Here is a 22,802-nt window from a genome sequence, read left to right on the forward strand (position 1 = left end):
GTTCAGCCAGGCCCATCTTTTTCCCCAACATCTCACTTTTAGGCACATGGGGACAGCCTGCTTCTGTGCCTTTACAACTTCCTTCTTGAAAAACATTCAGCCTTCTTGGACTCCTTTGCCCTTCAGGACTGCTTCCCAAGGGACCCTGTCAACCAGGCTCCTGAATAAACCAAAGTCTAACACGCAGATTTTTTGGTTTTGATTTGCTCATAATGTGATGTTCTAACCTCTGACTGCTATTTCTGGCTAGCAGCTGCTTCATTATGCTGCTTCATTATGCTAGTTCACATCATGATTTTATGTAAATGGTAGTAGTACTTCACTGCTTTCTTTCAGCACCTATGCATTTTTTTAATGAAATAGACCTTCATACTCAAAGTTCTTCACCAACGTAAAGAAAAAATAAAGTAGTATTATGCATGAGTAATGACAGTCACTAATAATTTCTCCAATTAATAAACTAATGAAAATCAGCCTTAAGTTTGTCCCAAGTGGGACAAAGCATTAGGATGCTTCAAACACTATGTCCATCCAATGACATCTCAAACATCATCCAGTCACACAGAATCACAGAATCACAAGATGATATGGGTTGGAAGGGACCTCTGGAGATCATCTAGTCCAACCCCCCTGCCAGAGCAGGGTCACCTACAGCAGGTTGCACAGGAACGCGTCCAGGCAGGTTTTGAATGTCTCCAGAGAGGGAGACTCCACCACCTCCCTGGGCAGCCTCTTCCAGTGCTCTGCCATCCTCAAAGTAAAGAAGCTCCTCCTTATGTTTAGGTGGAACTTCCTGTGCTCAAGTTTGTGCCTGTTACCTCTTGTCCTGTCACTGGGCACCACTGAAAAGAGCCTGGCCCCATCCTCCTCCTGACACCCACCCTTTAAGTATTTACAAGCATTGATAAGATCCCCCCCTCAGTTGTCTTTTTTCCAGATGAAAAAGACCCAAATCCCTCAGACATTCTTCATAAGAGAGATGTTCTAGTCCCCTAATCATCTTCATAGCCCTTTGCTGTACCCTCTCCGGCGGTTCCCTGTCCTTCTTCAACCGGGGAGCCCAGAACCGGACATGCTACTCCAGATGCAGCCTCACCAGGGCAGAGTAGAGGGGGAGGATGACCTCCCTCGACCTGCTGGCCACGCTATTCTGGATGCACCCCAGGATGCCATTGGCCTTCTTGGCCACAAGGGCACATTGCTGGCTCATGGTCATCCTGTTGTCCACCAGGACTCCCAGGTCTCTTTCCACTGAGCTGCTCTCCAGCAGCTCAGCCCCTAACCTCTACTGGTACGTGGGCTTATCCCTCTCCAGGTGCAGCACCCTACACTTGCCTTTATTGAATGTATAAGATTTCTCTCTGCCCAACTCTCCAGCCTGTCCAGGTCTCGCTGGATGGCGCCACAGCCTTCTGCTCTGTCACACACCCCTCCCACTTTTGGATCATCAGCAAACTTGCTGAGGCTGCACTCTATCCCCTCATCCAGATCATTGAGGAAGAGATTGAACAGGACTGGGCCCACTACTGACCCCTGGGGAACACCACTTCTCACTGACCTCCAACTAGACTCTGTGCCCTAATCATGACCCTCTGAGCTCTAATCTTTCAACCAGTTTTCAATCCACCCCACTGTCCATTCGTCTAACCCACACTTCCTAAGGTTCCCTATGAGGATGCTGTGGGAGACCATGGCGAAAGCCTTGCTGAACTCAAGGCAGACAACATCCACCTCATCTATGCATCCACTCATGCCATCACAGAAGGCTACCAGATTTCCCCTCAGTGAATCCATGTTGACTACTTCCAATAGCTTTCTTTTCCTCCACATGCTTTAAGTCTTTTAAGTCTCCACAGTCCTTTAAGTCTTTGTTTATGGAAGAGCTCAGTGGGGAGTACGTGGAAGTAAAACTACGGTGCTGGATTAATACGACTTTCTTTCACACTTAACTATAGTTAATAAACTTTTCTGTTATAAAGCTGAGACTGACAGAGACTATGGTGCTGTCACACTGACAAGATGTGAAGATGGTTAGGCATCTTCATTTCCTCTGCAGAGCCTCTCTAATTGCACCTGTGATCAATATTGCCTTCAGTTCCTGGTGATGAGAGGATGACACTTTTGTGCTATGAATGACCACTTGAGTGTTTGTGCAGAACCTCTTTGGGAACATCAGCGTCTGATTCTTTCTGTTCTACATTCACAAGAAACAGGAAGGACAATTTATGTTGTCTCTATGAGCAACAGTAAAGAAGTTATGTTTAGGTGCTGCTGGATATTTCAGTTCTGCTAAACAAACACAGTAACACTGCAGGCATTGTTTCCTTCTTTTCAAATGGCCCCATTCAGCAATGAGGAGATTCACAGCTATCAACAGTGGCCAATTTTCTGTTTCATCATCAACAAAAGAGATCAAAGTCTCTGTGACTCAGACCTCATGGTATACACAGCTTAGCCCTGTATAAACCTACTGTTGAACTCACGGGGCTTTTTAAATGTCAGATCTAGAATCCTCCTCTTTGAGCTCCTGTCTGCCCTTCCTAGTGCCCTCCCATCCCCATGTATTTTCTCTGAATTCTGATGTGCTCATCACTTGTGATATAATGAAGCAGAAGTTCAGAACTCCAAGACCTCCAACTCAAGTTAAGTGCAATTAAAAAAAAAAAAAAAAGCATATAGTTTACCTTACTTTTTCATACTGTTTGTTTTAAATCTCTTAATTTTTTGAAGGAAATGCTTCTAATAACTAGTTTTTGTAGGGTGTGTTAAAACAGAGTTTTAAAATATTTTCTTCTTGTCAAGGAGTGGGAACTTCACATAAAAAATAAAACGGCAATACTGAATTTTCATACGTTTCCTTGCCTAGGTCTGCATGTATTCAGAGTCTGAAGCATTGAAACTTATGCGCTTTTACAGAAGTATAAACAGCTAGACAATTTGGGCATCTTCAATGTTAAAACATAATTTTGAGAGTAAGATTTTCACTTAAGCATGAATGGTTGTAAGAAACACCGAACTCTTCAGAGAACATCTTATCTATTCACTTATTTCTGATAGAGCATAGTTTCTTTCTGCAGAACCCTGGCCTTAACTATCTCATCTAACAAAGTGCCTTGATACCTGACCCAACCTCTCAAATCAAAACCAAGCAGCACTCAGCTCCATTCCCTAGGAAGGGCACTTCACATGGGAAATTCACTCCAGAGGGAGTGATTCATTTCACTGACAGTGTTCCTTAAACTCTACTCCTGCTCTAACAAGTACTTTATTATCTTGTTATAAACTTATGCAGGAGTTACAAGTTTCGTCATCTCAATCAAGGTCCAGTTAACCATGCAGCTGTGTGCACTGTTGTTAGTGAGAAGGAAGATTTAATTTGGCTCTGGAGATCTAGAGATGAATAGTGACTCCTCTGAGGACTATGTACAAACTACCAGGAAGACAAGAGAGAAAAAGCCTTTTGAAGTACCTGGATAAACCATGAGCCAGAGAAAGTTTCAGGTAGACTAAAACAGGAGCAACATCGCAAAGAGCATTCAGTAAATAAAAGTCCAACACCATGAGCTGAACAGAAAAACCCACAAACTAAGTGACACTGTGTGCAACTATCTACCCTGCGTACTGGATACTGAATGACTGCTATGGAAATAATGCGATGGGACAGTACCTCGGGAGTGGAACAACACAGTCAGCAGTTATTATCTTCTTTTTCTCTAAACAAACGATAGCATGGCCTGCAACACATGAAGTTTTCTCCTAGCTTACTCTCTATAAAAGACGTTGTGTAAGCGATAGGTGCAGCCAGCCGTGATGATGACGAGATGCTGAATATGGCCCTTAAAAAATCTGTTTATGAATGCTTGGACGAAATGAAAAGCTTGATCCCTTGCCACGAATACCATGCTTGCACAAGATGCTGTCGGGGAGAGATGAACTGGTATGCTCCCATTTTAAGAACGGGTTCTCTGTGTGTCCCGGGAGTAGCAGCGGCCAAGCACGGCCGCGTCTACACAGCAGCTCCAGCTCGTCACCGGCCAGCGGCGGAGCAGAGGGCGTGCGGCCCAGCGCGCCGCGCTCCACCGGGGCCCGAGCGCCGACGCTCCCGGCTCCAGCGGCCCCGCCCCCGCCCGTGAGGGGAGACGGCTGCGCGGTCGCCGTCGCGCGCGCAGGCCCCGCCCCTGCCCCCGTCCCCTCCGGCCTCTCGAGCCAGGCGAGAAAAACTCCCCCAGCCCGCTCTTGCGGCGGGACTGCGGCAGCGCCCCTCAGAAGTGCCCGTGCTTTTTTTTTTTTTAAAAAAAAAAAAAAAAAAAAAAGTATTCGTAGGAGGCCGTGGCAGATGCGGGAGCAGTCGTTCCTTCTCCTTCAGTGGGACAAGACGGTGTTCACCGGGCGCTTTCAACGCTTGGCGTGTGGGGAGACCGCCGTCTTTTCCGCGGCCACTAGTCAGGCAGCGGTAGCGTCACCCTCGAGGAGGCGCGGGCGAGCTGGGTCCTTCCTGAGGCGGAGGCGCGGCGTGTGACGCAGCTTGGGCCGTGGCCCCGCGCCGCTGTCGGGGCTGGGCGGCGGGGCGCGTGTGGCTGCGCCGCGCGCTGCCGGGGGCAGTGGGGCCGGCCTGGGGCGCGGCGGTCACTATGATGCCCGGAGAGACGCCGCCGCCGCCGGCCGGGACCGCAGCCGCGGCCTGCGCGAACTGCGGTGTTCTCCAGCAGGTAGCAACGGGCCGCCGTCCCTGTGGCGCTAGAGCGCCTGGGGGGGAGTTTTTGCTTAAGGACGCGACCGTAGGGCTACGCCGGGCTGCTGGCGGGTGGGCAGCGCTGGGTGCCGTAGTCACCGTTCCCGGTGCAGCGGGAACTTGGATAGCGAGTGTGTCAAACGGGCTGTGTAAAAGGAGCAGCAATGGCAAGCTTTAGCCAGGCGAAATGCGGAAAAGCGGCTCCGGTCTCTGCAGTGTGCCTAGCGGGATCTGCTTAGTGAATTTCTTTGTGTATCCTTTTGAGTTTGCTTCGATGCGGTGGAAGGAGTGTCATCATTCACCTCCTTTCTTGAGCGCTCGTAGGCGCTTTGAGCAATGTTTATTTCACCTTTAAACGAGGGGAAGGCCCTGCTTGAGAGTTCAAAGGGTGGAGGAGGTCTTGGGACACACTTGGAATGAATATGCATTGGGAATCTGGGATATCTAGGCTCAAATGAGCTAGATGGCGTTTGTTGGTAATGTTCTGCCAGAGCTTAATTCGATTTTGAGACGAAAAAGTTACGGGATTTGTGGTATATAATGCTATGTAGTACTGTAAAGGCAGAGTTTGAAGAGCATTTGTAGTAAAGCCTCATCTAAGTATGCATACTTGTGGAGCCTGCATTCTTTATATGTATTTGTATGAATATATTTTTGGTGAATTGCTAACTTGTCACTAAGAGAACTGAAAAAAAGACGACAGATTACTGGATTGTGTAGAACATGAGCAGTCAGATTAGGAGTTATTTACACTGTATATTACTGTTTTTTTGGGGGTGAAACTTCTTTACCAACTTCAGATTCTTCCTTACAGAATATAAATGAATATGTAGCGGCACTAATTTCACTGAAGCAAAAAATGATTGATGGAGAGTAAGTACAATTGCACAAGTGGTTGTTGGGTTGGTTTTTTTGCTTTGGTTTGGTTTTTGTTGTTCTTAAAGCAATGCATCAGATGCATCTTGTGGAATGTAGGTATTTGTTAATGCACAAAACTAAATCCTCCTCAGAATGAAAGTAACTCTTCACGAACAGGTCCTAAATCTAGACTGTAAGACTTTAATTTATGCCCTAAAACATCTATGTGTAATGGTAGTAGAACAAGTAGGATGGTATAACAGGGCTATTTTGTGTAGCTGTAATAGCTTATATATTATTACAAATACTAGCAGAAGCAGCTCTTTGAAGAGACTTATTCTATTTTATCTGCTGTGAAGAATATAGTGCGAGAATAAAAGTCAAGCACAGGTGCATACGAGCCTTTTCAACAGAATTTAGTCCGAGCATTAAGGTGTGAAATGCTGTTTGGATTAAATATCAGAACATGAAAAGTGAGGCTGAACATTGGTCAGAATGTTCTAAAATGCTTCCCATAGTTTGCTTTCTCTTCTGTGATTGCTTCCCCCTTTCAATATCCATCAACGTATGATTGTATGGAATAATGTACCGAGATATGTTATGTATACCTCCATACTATGGCCTAATATCCTTGCTAAGTCTCCCAGTTGCTAACGGTTTATTTCTCATGTGCCCCTTCCCAGATACATGTCAATCTGGCTTTAGGGAATCTAAATTCCAGTCCTGCATTCTGGTTTCCAAAAAGTGTTTAAGAGAGCCCTTGCTGTCTTAACTGGGACCCTTTTCTTCAAAGCTCCTTTACTCTGCGTCCATAGATACCTTATCCTACCTCCAAACTTTCTGTCCCTCTGCCAGTGCATACATTTCTTGTGGGAATTACCTCTCCTTCAGCTACTTGCACCTCACCCCCTTTCTTTTTTGCCTTACTTGTTTGCTCCTAACTGTTGCAAGAGAAAGTAGTGCAGCCCTCTCTGTATTGGAGTAACTGCCATGGTATTTCTCTTTCATGTCCTTTCTTCTCTTCATTCTTAATAACCATAACGTTTGAGGAAAGGAGAGAATAGCTTTCCTTGGTGGTGTCCTATGGCCCACTGCAGACCTTGTATCAGAGTAAGTGTTACCCTTTATGGCTGCTAGGAGAACAGTGTAAAGATTAAAGCCTTTTAGGATCTTTGAACTGTTTTTCTCACATTTCTGTGTTCTTTCCTAGGAAAACATCCTTTTAAATTTGGGAACTAGGATATGATTTTGTGATTAAATGTATATTGTGTTCTTTACCTAAGTAGTGGGTTTTTTGTGTGTGTTTTTTTTTTTTAAGCTGCAAATAGTTAATCATTACAAATTCATGTAACAGCTAGTTGTTTATTTTCCTCTGTTTTAAAGCAGTCTAATTTGAGGTTTGAATGGCTTAATGAAACAAAAGGGTTATATTGACTACTATTAGAAAACACAAACCAATCATACACTTTCTGCATTTATCTATAAAGCAAAAGGAAAGGGGTATCCTAAGACGTGATTGTTAAAATCGGGTGAGAAAATGAGTAAGTCTTTCTTTGTTTTTTTTTCTTTGCAGTCGTTTGCTGACAGAGTATCAACAGAAATGCACTGATATCCTTTATTTTTCTATTAGTGTTGTTACAGAATTAGCGTATCAACATTTGTTATAAGAGGGCTTGAGGTTTTTTACTTTAAGTTAAGAGCTAAAGCCTCTGGTAACGAACAGACTGGGTAGGCTTTGTAAAGCAAAAAGGGTTTGGAATTAAAACTACTCACTTAAAATCAGGCTGTGTCTAATATATGGCTTAATATGGACTATTTGAAATCTGCGTTGCTGAGAATGAGTCAAGTTTTTTCATGCGACAGAAGAAGCTCTGTTTATTCACAACAAACATGTTGAAATGTTTCAATTAAATACTTAGTTCTGCAAGTCCTGGGGTTTTTTTGGGTGGAAGTCTTTATTGGATGTTTCTTTGCAAGTGGTAATTGGATTGAAAATATACTTGAGGACGTTTGATAAACCGTTTTTAATTTCTACCTTAACAAGAGATTACAGCTTCAGTTTGCTGAGCGGTAAGTTTGATTTAAACTCTTTACTAAAGATGCTACGTTCTTGGTGTCTTGGACAGTTTTAGGAGTCTGACGTTGTAACAGCAACAGCCCTGAGCCTTTAATGTGGTCCTTTCTTTTGCCATGCTTTCTAAGCTATAATTAGCAAAGATACCCTTGATGAAGAGAGAAATCTGTCCTTCTGCAATACCTGTGTGAAATTCTTTCCTGGTCTTGTGTTATATAAAAGTCTAAAGTGACCAAGTGGAGATGCAGAGCTCATCGTTTGGTGTTGGTTGAATGTAATCATATTTAGGGTGACCCTGTTTGTACGAAGCATTTTGTCTTAGAGTTGTGGATGTGTGCCCTTGCTTACTCTACTTGATTATAGAGGAACAGGCAGCATGTAATCTTCACACACTCCATCCTGCCTGCTGAAAAATCCTGCAATTGGACTGTTCTCTTATTTCACAGCACTACCTATGTAGAGACACTTATTCCTGGCACTTCAGTGTAGGCAGCTGGGCAGTACTCTTGTGTGGCACATGCCTTCTGCTTGCATCTAGCTTTAGGCTCACTTTAAAGTTTTTAAATCAGATCTTGGATTTTCTTTGAATGTAAAATGTTGGAAGGAAAAATGAGAACACTTAGACTCTTAAAAGTCTTTCGGTATCTCACAGCAGTTTTCTATGGGGGAGAGCAAAATACTCTGACACTTGCCTGAAGAATCAAAGTATTGAGTTTGAAAGCACCCATATTTTTTGGAAACTTTTTTTTTTTAAAATTACACTTTCTGTTTCAGAGAGATCTTGGCTCTTCGTTGTCAAGTGGAGCAGATGCTACAGAAAATCCTGCCTCTGGAAAAGTGTCAGGAGGAGCTGGGTTCCTTGAAAGCAGAGTTGGAAGAGAAAAAGGTGTGCTTGTAAGGTTTAAATAACTTGCACTTTTTCTGTTGAAGGAAATGCATATATTTAGTGCACATCTTAATGAAGCAGGCTTTAATAAGCCCAGTTGTTATTTCTGGCACATTGGGTCAGGCAGCTCTGGTTTTAGGTGAAATGCATTAAATGGCAGCAAGTTTCAGATGGGCAAAAAGTTCAGGCTCTTTTAGTTACTATGATTTTTGATCACATTCTTTGGATTTTATTTGCTTATTTCAGAAGGAAGGAGATATATTCAAATTCCGTTGGTTTTCTGTTCTGATCTTATTAGATTACTGTACTCTATCTGTACTACTAAAAAGGTGCGAAGAGGCTCTGTGCAGAATGGGATTTGCTCCTGTTACTGTTAATGCTTTTATGTTATTAGCTATTTGAGTTTATTCCTAATTTCTCTCCCATCCCTTAGCTGAGATTCAGCCTACAGAAGAAGAGCTTTCGACTGTTCAAATTACCTAAATATATGTATTTTCTAGACATTAACTATTATTTCTGCAAAAAATACCCCACCCTCTTCCTTGTAGTTTTTTCATACTGGTACAAGGTAGGATATTAACATTTGTCTTGTCACTGTACCTAGTTTTTCTCTATGTTAGGACTGTTTTTTTTCAAATCCTCTTCCCTCAGCAGGCATTAGTAGCTGGTGTCCTGATGACACTTTTTCAGAAAAAGCAGGATTATATGTATGGTGTATAACAGTTGTGCTCTTGACTTCAACTTCAGGATCCTATCCAGATAAGTGAATCTTGGAGGCACATACTCAAAAGATACATAGATAAAGATTTATTTGTTTGTTTGATTGTTTGATTATTGTAAGTTTTGCCTTTAAAGAAGAAGAATAACCTGACTTTTCAACTCCCTTGTTTTCTTATTGAATATACTTTTTTGGCTCTGCACTCTTTTCATTAGAATAGGTAAATTGTCTGCTGTCTATTTTATTTTGGTCTCAGTAAGGACATATTTTAACTGTGCTTTCTTTCTCCACAGAGTTCTCTCAAGATTTATCGGGAGAGTCAGCTGGAATATGTTAAAATTAAAGAAGAAATATTAAACAGTGATGCTGTGTGAGTGACGCTTCTTTTTTTCCACAACCTTTCTTCCCCCCTCTTCTAGAATTTGGTCTTGTACATTACCTAGTTATGCTTTCCATTTTGCTAAAATTTTTATGCTTATGGGTTCTTAGAACAGGGAGTTGATGGAAGAATAGTCTTAAATTTTGTAGCAATCACTCTGGAAGGTAGTACTAGTTTAATTATTATCCTGTCCTGAAGTGGCTTTTGGTGGTTGTTAGCAAAGGTTTTTAAGTAGAGCATAAGATTGGAGAAGAAGCTGTAGTTGCTCCAGTTTTAAGTGGTTCTTAGTCTTAGCTTTTTGTTATTGCTATCTGTTTCCATTGTGCTGATAAGTCTCTGAGGCCAAGACATAAATGATATTGCCAAAGTGATCTGCATTTAAAATCAGTCCTTAAAATAATTGTTTTTGAAGAAACAGCTCAGCAGACTCTGAACTGTCCACCATGTTTGAAAATGGGCAGGAGGGATTTGGCACCAAAAATAAAAATGCAGAAGCCATTTTTGCTGCCATAGTACAGGATATTGTGAAGCTGTGCCTTGATAATTCCCAAAGCTTGTTCTTCCACTGTTCAGTTACTCAAAGGCTTCCTTGCCTGGAGCGTATCTGTGTGTTACCATGTCTTAGAGCTCTTGATGGACTGTCTAATGAATTTGTCTCATTGCTTTTTAACCCTGTTATACTCCTAGTCTCTAAATCACCTGTATCAGCAATGTGACTTCTCACTATTGTATGGAAGGGTACTTACGCTCTCAAAAGAGAGCCAGCTAATATGCAGCTGGGTGTTGTGAGTTAGTAGTCGTGGTTATTTTTCTCCATGTGCATCACTTTGCATTTACCAACACCAGTGACTGCTCTCTAGTCCCTTGGGATTCTAAGACCCTTCTGCTGTTATTTTCATAGTCAGCTTTTATTTCTGATTTGTTCCAGCACCCATCCCAATGGGGTTCCCACTGGTGACTCCTTCCTTTCTTCCTTGTAAACTGGCTATTGTTTTTAAACTTTGTTGTTCCTAAGCTATTTTCTTAATAGTGACAGATCAAGGGAGGTGATCATTCCCCTCTACTCAGCACTGGTAATGCCACACCTGGAGTACTGTGTCAAGTTCTGGGCTCCTCTATACAAGAGAGATATGGGCATACTGGAGAGAGTCCAACTAAGGGCCATGTAGATGATCAAGGGACTGAAGCATCTCTCAGATGAGATGCTCTTTACATGGCTGGTGAAATGTACGGTACTCACAAGCACAGCAGCAAGTCACTATCATCCAAAATACTGTACAAGCAGATTAGCATTGTTGCCACTAGCTATTGTCATTTCTTCTGCCAGACTGCACCTATTTTGCGTATAGATACTCTGTCCTGTGAGTTTAAAGGAATCTTTAGCACATCATCCTATCTAAGAGCAGCAGAGAGCAGCTACCCCATTGCTGACTGCATCTTAGAAGGGAACTGATCCCCCCCTAATGTGCTGCCAATAGATATATCACCCATCTCCTGTCTGTCACTCATATCTTCAAGAAGGAGGAGCTAAGGAACTACAAGTTGGTGAGCCTCACCTTGATCCCTGGGAAGGTGATGGAGCAGCTCATCCTGGAACCCATTGCCAGGCACACGAAGGACAAGAAACTCTGCAGGAGCAGTCAGCATGGCTTCAACAAGGGGAAGTCACGCTTGACCAACTTGGTAGACTTCTATGATAAACTGACATGCCTGGTAGATGAGGGGAGAGCAGTGGCTAGTGTCTCCCAGGCCTTCAGTAAGGTCTCTGACACTGTCTCCCATTAGCCTCATAGCCAGTCAGGCTGTTGCTGTAGGGGCTGGCTGAGCAGACAGCGAGGTGGATTCAAAATTGGCTGAATGGCTGGGCCCTAAGGGTGGTGATGAGCGGCACAAAGTCTAGTTGGAGGCCTGTAACCAGCATCTTCATGTTAGTATCCTGGTGGGAGAGGAGGGAGACCACATACTCAGTCCAGTCCTGTTTAAGGTCTTTGTTAGTGATCTTCATGATGGGGCAGAGTGTACCCTCAGCAAGTTTGCTCATGATACAAAATGGGAGGATTGGCTGATATAGGCCAGAGGGGCGTGCTGCCATCCAGCATGAGCTTGACAGGGTGGAGAAGTGGCCTGACAGAAATCTCATGAAGTTCAGCAAGGAGAGGTGCAAAGTCCTGAACCTGGTGAGGAACAACCACACACACCAGTATATGCTGGATGCCACCCAGTTGGAAGACAACTCAGCAGAAAAGGACCTGGGGGTCCTGGTGGAAACCAAGTTGAACATGAGCCAGTGATGTACCCATGTGGCAGAGGCGGCTAACGGTATCCTGGTCTGCATTAGGCATTGCCAACACGCCAAGGGAGGTGCTCCTTCCCTTCTACTCAGCACTGGTGAGGCCACACCTGGAGTACTGTGTCCAATTCTGAGTTCCCCAGTACAAGACAAGCATGGACATACTGGAGAGAGTCCAGTGAAGGGCCACAAAGTTGCTTAAAGGACTGGAGCATCTCTCCATTGAGGAAAGGCTGAGAGAGTTGGGACTGTTCAGCCTGGAGAAGAGAATGCTCAGGGGCGATCCTATCAATGTGTATAATTACATGAAGGGAGGGTGTAAAGAAGATGGAGCCAAGCTCTTTTCCATGGTGCCCAGTAGCAGGACCAGACGCAAGGGGCACAAACTGAAACCCAGGAGGTCCTCTCTAAACATCAGGAAACACTTTTTTTACTGTGAGGATGACTGAGCACTGGCACTGGTTGCCCAGGGAGGTTGTGCCCTCTCCATCCTTGAAGGTATTCAGAAACCATCTGGACATGGTCCTGGGCAGCGAGCTCTAGATGGCCGTGCTTGAGCAGGGTGGATTGTACATGATGACTTCCAGAGGTCCCTTCCAACCTCACCTGTGATGCTATAGCTACTTTATATACCTTTGACGTTGAGGGCATTTTAAGCAGTAGGTCACATGAGTTCAGTAATTTTGAGAGCTGAGTTTCTTCAGAAGCAGAATTCTAGTGAATTGTTCATAAAATGAATGTTAATCTACAGTTACTGTGAAATAATTTAGGTCAAAAATTACCTCTCAAATCCTTTGTCCCGATCTGCCATTCAGAGCCAGCGTCAAAGTTAGGTTGCTCAGGACCTTGTCTAGTTGAGTTTTGAATATTTGCAAGGATGGCAATTCCCCAATTCTGAGCTTATAACAAGTCTGATAACTTGAGACAAATATACATGTCCACTGTGAGGAAGGTTTTGGGTAGGAAGTCCCTCCTACAGGCAAGTTTGAAAGAATTACTCAAAATGTTAGACTGTTCCAGAAGTAAGGTTGCTGAATTAAATTAAAAGATCACATTCTTTCTAAGGAGGAAATATATATGACAGACACAGTTGTTCTTTGTATTTATATTTTTCAGCTTTTGAGTATTACATGTCAAAGGTGGTCAGTCATCCTGTTTCTAAGTGGGGTTCTGAATGTATTCCAGTTAATGTCTGAAATGATGATTAAAGCTTATACATCCAGAAAGGCTTAGACTGTCCATTATACAAGTTTTAATATGGGGAATGGATGAACTGTGGTGTTCTTCATGAAAGTGATCAGTGATCAAGCATTGGTAGCTTGTGTTTGTCAGGACAAAGTCCTCTTCTTACCACAAGTAGCTGAAAGTGTATTTACGTATCTGGATTAGTGGGCTGACTCCCTTAAAAGCAAACTCTGTACCAGATACAGCTATTTGTGTGAGAACGTCAGCAACATGCCACTGATTTAAGTTTTTAACTTCATGGACACGTTGGTCTCACAGGTCCCGGATCTAGGAAGTGTGTTTTCTCTGAAATGGCTAGATTTTGGGGTTTTTTTCCTGGCTTTTCATGCAACATAATTTTATACAAAAATCATGTATTATTGCCTTCTTTTTAACAGGAGAAAGAAACTGGAAACAAAAGTGAAGAAACTTGAAGGTAACTTTCTACATTGTGTTACTGTGCTGTTGTCCTACTCCATCTCTTGATTCCTTTTTGTCGTGGTTTGGCCTGGCCTGGCCACTGAATACTGAAATTGGATACTTCTTAGTCAAAGAAGTAATTGCAGCTTTATAACTCTGAGGCCCCGAGGAGCAAGGCAGGGCAGTACTGCGTGTGGTGCTTAGTCTCTGAATTACATCAGCCCTCCCGCAAAATGTTTTCTGTTGAGTATCTTAGGCACATGGTGTAAATGAAGTTGGAAGGGAACTTCTGGTCGTGAAACGCTCAAAGGATGGAGTCTGCCCAGCCTGTCCAGGCAACTCACAGCATGGCTGTCTTCATGGTGAAAAAGCTTTTCCTTATAGCCAGTTGGAAACCCTCTTGTTTCAACTTACGCCTGATGTCTCTCCTCCTCCCACCATGCACCACTGAATAGTCTTGTTCCATCTTCTCGATACCTCCTTGTAGGTACAGGAAAGCTGCTCTTGGGTCCCTTTAAGGGTTTTTTTGTGGTGATTTTTTTTTTTTTCCCTCTCAAGTTAATTAAGTCTAGTTCAGTGAGCGTGTTTTCATAGGGCATGTGCCCCAGCATTCTGGTTATCTTGGCAGGATTCTTCTAGTCATGTTTATAATCCTATTTAAATGTGTAGTGATCCTGGCATATGTTTTCTGATTTTTAAATATTCTGGCAGTTGTTTTTTTGTTTGCTTGGTTTGTTTTTAAGTAGAGATAAAGCACATGCCTTGTGGCACTGATTTTTTCTTGTTTTGCTAGTAGAGGGTGGATATGCATAAAGCATTCTGATACTTAACTTGCTGTACTGTTAGTTGGCAAGGCAAATGTTTTTCATTCATCACACACTTACAGCTGTGTTTAATTTTTTTTTTTACACAGTTTAAACAGTGAACTGAGTGACTTGTATCTTAGTGTTAGAAACCCCCGAATGCCAGCCTCCTGAAGTTCAACCAGGCGAAGTGCAAGGTACTGCACATGTGTCGCGGTAATCCCAAGCACAAATGCAGGCTGGGCAGAGATTGAATTGAGAGCAGCCCTGAGGAGAAGGACTTGGGGGTGTTATTTGATAAGAAGCTCAACATGAGCTGGCAATGGGCACTCACAGCCCAGAAGGCCAACCGCATCCTGGGCTGCATCAAAAGAAGCATGGCCAGCAGGTCAAGGGAGGTGATTCTACCCCTCTACTCTGCTCTCCTGAGACTCCACCTGGAGTACTGTGTCCAGCTCTGGAGTCCTCAGCATAAGAAGGATGTGGACCTCTTGGAGCAGGCCATGAAGATGATCCGAGGGCTGGAGCACCTCTCCTATGAGGACAGGCTGAGAGAGTTGGGGTTGTTCAGCCTGGAGAAGAGAATGCTCTGGAGAGACCTTATGGCAGCCTGCCAGTACCTGAAGGGGACCTATAAAAAAGCTGGGGAGGCACTTTCTTACAGCGGCATGTGTCCTATCCTTGTGATAGGACAAGGGGCAATGATTATAAACTAGAACAGGGTAGGTTTAGGTTAGACATTAGGAAGAAGCTCTTTACAACGAGGTTGGTGAGACACTGGAACAGGTTGCCCAGAGAGGTGATGGATGCCCCATCCCTGGAAGTGTTCAGGACCAACCTGGATGGGCCTTTGAGCAGCCTGGTCTAGTGGGAGGTTTCCCTCCCCATGGCAGAGGGGTTGGAACTAGATGATCTTTAAGGTCTCTTCTAACCTAAACCAATCTATGATTCTATAAATCCTACTGTGAAATACAGGTACAGGGTGTTTATTTTGATGAGCATTTTGGAGTTCCGTTATGTGGCAGCAAGTTTTTTTTGCCAACATTTTTTGCCTCTTACCCCCGAAAACTCAAATTCTGTCAGAACTAGAATGAAATACTGTGAGATAGTTTGGATTAAGTTCAATTTGAGTGACTAGTTTACCTGTTTTGTTCTTTTCTCTGTTCATTAAGTATCCCACAGCCCGTGTTTTAGCCTGGTTTCTTTTGTCAGTCTGAAATTTTCCCATTACTGTTTTTTGTCAACCTACCACCTGAGCTGCCTTTTTAATGCTCTTTCTTTTGATATGCTCTTTTCTGTGACCTGATCTGATCAGCAGGCAACTTCCATCTGTCTTTTTTCTGCTATCCAAGTATTCCAAGTATAAGCCACCAAGCTCATCTCTCAGGAGTTCTCTCAAATAACTCTTTTGCTTGAGAATTTCCCTAGGAACCTCACATTCAGTCATCACTTATCTGCCCTGTACGTTTTATTCCCACTCTTCTCTATTAGTTGTGAGTGCTATCTACATCTTTCTAATGCAGTTGGCTATGGTGTTTTTGTCTTTAAAAAAGAACCCCCTTTTAAATAAGAGAATAAAACACATGAAAAAAACATTGCACCTCACTCTTAATTTTATTCCCTTATTTCACTTGTTGTATATTGTTCAGTACAGTATATAATGATACAGTACAGTATATAATGGTTCAGTACAGTATATAATGATACAGTACAGTATATAATGATACAGTACAGTATATAATGATACAGTACAGTATCATTACAGTATGACCCAGTCTTCACTCTTGCATATAAGTGAGAAAAGTAATAAATGTATTCAGAACAGTAATTATGCAGTGGAAGACAACATACTTGTATGCATAAGTTGTTGTCTTCATGAGCCAAAATATCACTTCAATAAATTTGTATTTCATGCTATCTACTTCTTTTTTCTGGTAATTTGATTTGCAGGCTGGTGACCAATACTACTTAAATTAATTGTCTCTTATATTGTAGTTTCTAACTTGTGTTTTCGTCCTCTTTCTTGAAGAGGCTGCATCAAAGCATACACAGGACTTCAGACGACTGAAAACTGAAAAGAAAAGGCTTGAAAAGGAGCTAAAGAGGGCACAAGTAAGACTTTCCTGGTCTTTTGGATGAAGCTTCTTTTAGTATTTCGGGGGTGTGGGGAAGGAAGCTACTAGTAATAGAGATACTGAAATAGTAAAATTACATTTGTTGGGGATATTGAGTAACTAAACATAGCAGTTCGCCTTGAGAGAGAAATTTTCCAACTGAAGCATGACCTTTGAAATGTTGATTTAGATTTCATGCTAATTAAGAGTAGATGCTCTACAACCTATGTATGGCATGAAAAATTAGTGTTTTTTAATTTTAACAGGGAAAACTTGACGGTGTATGTAAAGAGAAGTGCAGAAAAGGTAAGTGTTCACCTTTGATTGTGGTCAGATTTATTTGTGGTATTGTTCTGTTTGAACATTTCCTTTCCCTCCTCTCCTCTCTTGAATAGTTAAGCATGCGGAGACCCAGAGTTCAAGTGAAGATCTCACAACCAACATAGACAAAGGTAAGATCTTTTGCAAGACCATTCTCTGTACAGAACCAACCATTATGAATTTATTGCATCTCTTCTGGAGCTGCATTTTTGGAAACAGGATACTGACAGAAATGCTGTAGGAGCAAAGGTTGATACAAATGTGTTACACTGATGGAGGACTAATGTAATAGATGACTATTTTCAGTTTTGCAGTAGGGAAAATATTTGATGCATTAAAATGACTACTCTACCCCATGTGTGTATGGCCAATTGGCGTGCAATTATAAAACAGAATGCAAACACTGAGAAAAATACAAACAATCCCATTGTCTTTGAAGCTCATTGAAATTGTAAAGGAAGCATGCAAAACAAAAGACACGAGATAGGAGTGTGATCTGCTACAATTTCTATGTGAGGCTTTATAAACCAAGTGGAAATCCAGAATGTATAGTTGTTTCTTATCCTGTTGACTTTTTCCCCCTAATGATCTAAAATATCTGCTAAAAATTATCTGAATCTAACTGTATAATGGAACAAACTCATTCTAAACTTCCTCTTAAGTACTGATGCCAAACTTTAAACAAATGTCTCTTTTGCGTTTTTGCAGTCTTCTAAAATACTGGTATTGCTTTTGAATTGTTTAGAAATTATGAAGGCAATTTTCAGGCAAAAGAATAACTTCCCTGTTCTATTTCTTGCTTTGCAATATTTGTATATAAAATTTGTTGCTAAAATTAAATTTTTCTGGAAAAGGTAGACCTTGTCATTTCTTGTATGCCTTGGCATATTTTTGCTGCCTTTTGAATTGTACTAAATTGGCACCCAGTTTCATTTGTGAACTTGTAATTAATGGCAAAATGGGAAAATGAAGATCTGAGCTCTAATTTGAGCTTCAAATAGCAGCAAGGCTTTATTACTAATGAGAAATTTTTAGTACTGTTAATACCTGTCAGGCAAAATTTGTCAGGTTTTCCTCTTTTGCATTGAGGTTTTTTAATATGTCCCTTCATAAAATAGCAGTTTGCTGTGGTCTTTGACTTACAGAATGGGCACAAAATCAATAGTCTTGGTTCCTGATTGTTGGATATGATGATAGTTTTGGCATAAGTAGGTGGGGCGCTTGTGCATTTTGTTGAGTTTTTGGTCTGTTTCTCCCTCTCCACCTGCCCTTCTGGTTCTGGAACTAGGTTGTTTGGCATTACCTAGCAATGGTGCTGTTAGGACTCCAGACAATGTCTGCTAATGTTGTGGCTTGATAATAATTCAGACACATTTAATGTGCTGTTACTCCATGGTAAGACTAAGATGAGTTACTACTGAGTGGGCATAAAGAAAGAATATGATACAAATACTTCATTTCTAAAAGATTTCCTTCCCCATTTATGTTCATGTCACCTGAGTTGTTTTAAAAAGCTGTTTAATTTCACTAATGCTACATTCACATCTGCTTTTACATTTTACTCTGGGGGCTGCTACAACTTTTTGCCACCCACCCTCACCATAGAAAGGAAAAGCTAAAGCATTCTGCAGCTGTTCCTTCAGTCTGTTGTGTGGCTATAGCCAATACAGGATTCATTCCCTCAATAATAGCGTCTAGCATTTATCTTTCTCTGAAGGTAAAATGCCCCTATATCCCTTGTCTTAATTTTTGTTGTGGTTGTTTTTTATTTTGTTGTAGACATATCTGTGTTGGAGTGAAAATAAAGAAACATAAGTTTTTAGCTCTCTGAACAACTGAGGTTTTCCTTGATTTATAAAAATATTTATTTTTACAGAAAAAATAAAGCTCTTGTTAGAAGAACTCTGGATGTGCATTGACAGGGCAACAGGAAAAAGAGAGAATCAGGAAAATGATCCTGCCTTGGGTGAGATGGAATGCAAAGTCTTGAAATTTTCTTGACGCTGTCTCTCTTTCTGACCAAAAAATAAACATTGGTACATTTTTTCAGCTTCTGTTCAGGATAAGGCATGGCCTGAAAAAAGAAGACTGACTGTTAGAGAAGGTAGGTTCCAGTAAATGTGAATTTGTTAATATGCAAGTGCATTAATTCAGTGTTACTGGGATATCATCAGGTTGGTTATTGTTTGCATAACTTTTTTGACAGACTTGAATGCTTCCCTTGATGATTGTCTCATCAAGTACATGTGTGATTAGAATATTTGAAAAATACTTGCAAATACTAATTTGAACAGCCAAATAAACTGGAATGCTCTTCTAAATAAAAGCTGTTGTAATCTGCTGTTGCAGTTGAGAAATCAGATTCTTTTACTATCAGCTGCTTTGACTATTTCTAAGTAGTCAAAACTCACCCCTCATGTTTTTATCTTAATTATTATATCACTATAAACTCTGCAGTATATAATGTGAATTACAGGATGCCAGTGCTCTTTTTAGTCTGAAACAAACACATGATAACATAGTTGGATTGTAAAATTGAAGAACCTGTTACTACAATTTTCTTCATTCATACCTGCCTGAATAATAATAGATAACAGTGCATTAATTTTCATATTGATGATGCAGAGAAACAAAATGTGTATTGTATGTGATATTCAGTAGAATAAAAATAATCTGAGTAGTTATACACATGCATGTTCACAGCAAACTTGAACTGCTTTAACTTCAGATAACAGATGTTATTTTCCTTCTGCCCTCAAGAGTAATAGGTGCCTTGAAACTGCATTCGTATTTCTGTAGTTGTCTCTCCAGTGTGTGCTTATTCATCTTTCATTTTTCTTTTCTTTTCTGTACTACTTTAGTTTTCTGTAACTCAGGCTGTAGAGATACTGTCTGGGATAAGCACCTTGCGTTATTTAGAGCTTTGAAGGTAAACTGTTATCCTGTTAAGTCTGAAATTTTTCAACCAGTGTAGATCCCAATGAACCTAGTTTCAGATTGTATTCCAGTGGAATCCATTTTAGAGGTGCCAAAATATAAGGACTGACTCATAAGCCAGTTTATCAGCCTCACTCCCACCAGTTTAATGCAGCAGATCTGCAGCTCCAAAACTGAGCTAGTCCATTGTCCCCTGAGATTCTGAATTTGATGTCTTAATCAAGGGTCAATCAAATAACAAGAACAAGCACAAGAAACTGAAGTTTGAAATGTGGGTGATTTCAGGGGTGTTGGGTTTGAGTATTATCCCCTTCCCATTCACCACAAGGGGAACTTTAGATTTCAGGAGTCTTGTCCCATCTTTCCTATTCACATCTCAAGGAAGCTACAGTACTTTCACAAAAGGAAACAATTGTCCACTACAGTCCCTTCTAGTCATCCCTCTTTTGCTCTTGTTGGAGTGGCTAGATGCTTTGGGTTTGGTTTTTTTTTTTCCCCCCTCTTTAAGCCTTGGACAGCCATCTTCTTCTTCTGCCTCTCATGAAAGTGATTATTACCTTGGATTCATAACAGCAAAATGCTTGTTTTTACAGATGCAATGTTCTAACAAAAAAAAAGGATCTTAAAGAGTTTGCCTTAATTTCTTATCCCGTATTAAAATGGGTTTCATCTTAGAGAGCAAATCAGCTTGATGATAGTATTACTGAAGTATCTTTTCCAGAGACTGTCAGTTCATCTGTCTGCCTGGATCTAGTCTTTCAGAAAGATACTTATTTGGCTCAACTATGCTGTAAAATATCCAAAGCTTTGCATTACAATCAGTGCCTTCTCTGTTCCACCGAGGTTTACGACTTTAAATGGCATTTTCGGAGAACATATTAATGTATGAAAACTGGAAGACTCATCAGGCTTTCCATTCATGTGCCATTGTGAAAGCCTCATAGGACAAAGAGGTTTTGCCCAACTTAATTTAAAATCTTTTTTGCTTGGTCTTGGTAGTATTATTATAAATCTGCCAGTAATAAAGTTGACTGTACCTGCAGTTGACCATCAAACCAATAACCTTAAGCAATAATCTAAGGTTAAAAAGATATTGCTGGTTTTTCAGACTTCAGAAAACTGTTTCTCATGTAATTTGAGCATAAAGTCACTTACATTGTGATTGGGCATGTGAAGAAGCATTTGAAGAATCTTGCAGCCCAGTGCTGAAGATTTTGGTAATTTGGATTCTCCAAGATGCACTGTTCGTATGCAGGGTTATGGCGAGAGGAGATGAGGGAAGATGGGAAGACCATGTCTGGGAGGAGCTCAGACTTTCAAGTAGCATGTATAATGGGCTTCTGAGGTAAATCTGGCCTACTGCAGAGCTATACCCATTTTAGCTAATCTTCTCATTTGAGGCTCCAAGATAGGGGAGAAGCTGCATATTGATGTTAAGAGCAAGGATGGAAAGGAGTACACTGGAGGTACCTTAGCGTCTGCTTTAATACCAGATAAAAGGACATACAAGACAGTGACACTATATGTAAAATACAAAGATAAGACCGAATCCCTGAGGACCTGTGTACGTTTTATGGTCCTGAGATCAAAGTCCGTAGAATGCAAGTGATTTAAGAAGCAGAACTGTTTTCTATCTTTAAAACCATATGAAAATCTCTCAAGATAACATCTTTTTAGGTAGTGGAGCATTGTGCGTTTAGTTTCAGGTATGAAATGTTCGCCCTCATTATTTGTTTCATATGATGGGATATGTGAATTTGCTGTCTCAAAAACCAGAATAATATCTGTAGCTCTAAAAAATAGCTAGCGTATAAAACATCCTGAAATTCACACAACTGAAACAGGTTGAAAAATGGAGCGTTGTCGGCAGGGCATTAGAAACTTATCGTGAAGAGATTTTTCCTCAGAGAAACATTGCTGTTTGGCCTCGAAGTGTGCAGTTGGTAGTCAGGCATTTGCAGTCACTGTGATGATAGTGTTGAGTTTTTGCTGTAAACCAAAAGAGATTCTATGGCTAGATGAACTATTTTGATAAAACATCCAGCATCTTAATCTGGTCCTTCTTTTTGAGAGCAAAAAAACAGGACTTGTTTCAGAAAGTTGCTTGTTGTTTAGGGTGAGGTGAGAAGAGGACATTGTTTAGTAATAGTGAATTGCCCTGTAATGTGGACAATCAGGAGCAAAGATTTGAGTTGTAAAATTCAATTTGTTTAACACCAAAGCAACCAATTTTAGCACTGGATTGCTTATTCCACCTTTGCTCTCCTCTCTCCGTTTTTCATCAAGGAAGTATCAGAGTGATCTTAACCTTCTCTAAGAAGTGGGAGAAGGCATCGGTGTAAGGGTTTGAAGCTATGTGGACTAGATTACAGGTTGTAGATTTGAGGACAAAACGTAATCATTTTGGTAAGTGACATAATGAAAAGAGTGCAATTCCCTAGATAAAGTAAAATTTGTCTGTGAAGTATGATCTTTGAGAGGATCCTTCTGATGAGAAGGGCTTGATATCAGTAGGGCTTTTCCTGGACCTGAAGTTCAAGCCAAGGTGCTAAAGAGTTGGCTGTTTCCTGTAGAGAAGTTTACTATAACCTGAACCTTTGAAAATTGCTTTGACAGCTCTTCGTACAGACAAGGGGGTAACCATGAGAAAAGCATCTCATTCCTAAAGAAATTCAAACAAAGTTATCAGGGTCTGGGCTGGCAAAGGATGAGGAGAGAAGATTGGAGAATCTCTTAGTTATTCAGATATTGATTGTATCTCTGATCATTTCTCAGAGGGAACTTTGTAGGGGATGGTGTGTATCAATATTCTTGGGCTTATGACTGATCTTGAGTGAGTAGATAAGATGTAAAGTTCCTGATAACTTAGTACTATTGTGTAGTTCACTGTGCAAAGTAAACTTCCCAATTGTCTAATGGAAGTTCTTCTAGGGGCAAAATAGGGAATGATGTGTTTCTGCCTGTTTTAGTGTGAAGAAAGTTCTGAGCTTAAAACTGGTTGGCATAAAGCCGCATGAAAGAAGTCTAAGATTATATCCTGGAGAGA

The 22,802-nt window shown here is 41.3% G+C and overlaps 1 protein-coding gene across 5 annotated transcripts in view; it reads left to right on the forward strand.

The window, feature by feature from the left end:
* The first annotated feature begins 4,235 nt into the window (after positions 1–4,235).
* Positions 4,236–22,802, forward strand: part of ICE1 (interactor of little elongation complex ELL subunit 1) — a 38,846-nt gene continuing 20,279 nt past the window's right edge. Inside the window, exons 1-12 of one of the 5 annotated variants that reach the window (XM_074575671.1) lie at positions 4,236–4,709; positions 5,547–5,605; positions 7,164–7,198; positions 7,642–7,660; positions 8,439–8,550; positions 9,562–9,638; positions 13,560–13,597; positions 16,414–16,496; positions 16,765–16,804; positions 16,894–16,950; positions 18,696–18,785; positions 18,870–18,923. In XM_074575671.1, the coding sequence (XP_074431772.1) occupies positions 4,632–4,709; positions 5,547–5,605; positions 7,164–7,198; positions 7,642–7,660; positions 8,439–8,550; positions 9,562–9,638; positions 13,560–13,597; positions 16,414–16,496; positions 16,765–16,804; positions 16,894–16,950; positions 18,696–18,785; positions 18,870–18,923 (742 nt within the window). In that variant the 5' untranslated portion in view covers positions 4,236–4,631. Of the gene's footprint in view, positions 4,710–4,874; positions 4,985–5,546; positions 5,606–7,163; positions 7,199–7,641; positions 7,661–8,438; positions 8,551–9,561; positions 9,639–13,559; positions 13,598–16,413; positions 16,497–16,764; positions 16,805–16,893; positions 16,951–18,695; positions 18,786–18,869; positions 18,924–22,802 lie in introns of those variants that run through there. The other 4 variants (XM_074575668.1, XM_074575667.1, XM_074575669.1 and 1 more) reach the window with 4 other exon arrangements.

Source organism: Larus michahellis, chromosome 2 (genome assembly GCF_964199755.1).
Source record: "Larus michahellis chromosome 2, bLarMic1.1, whole genome shotgun sequence".
In the NCBI taxonomy this organism is placed as follows: Eukaryota; Metazoa; Chordata; class Aves; order Charadriiformes; family Laridae; genus Larus; species Larus michahellis.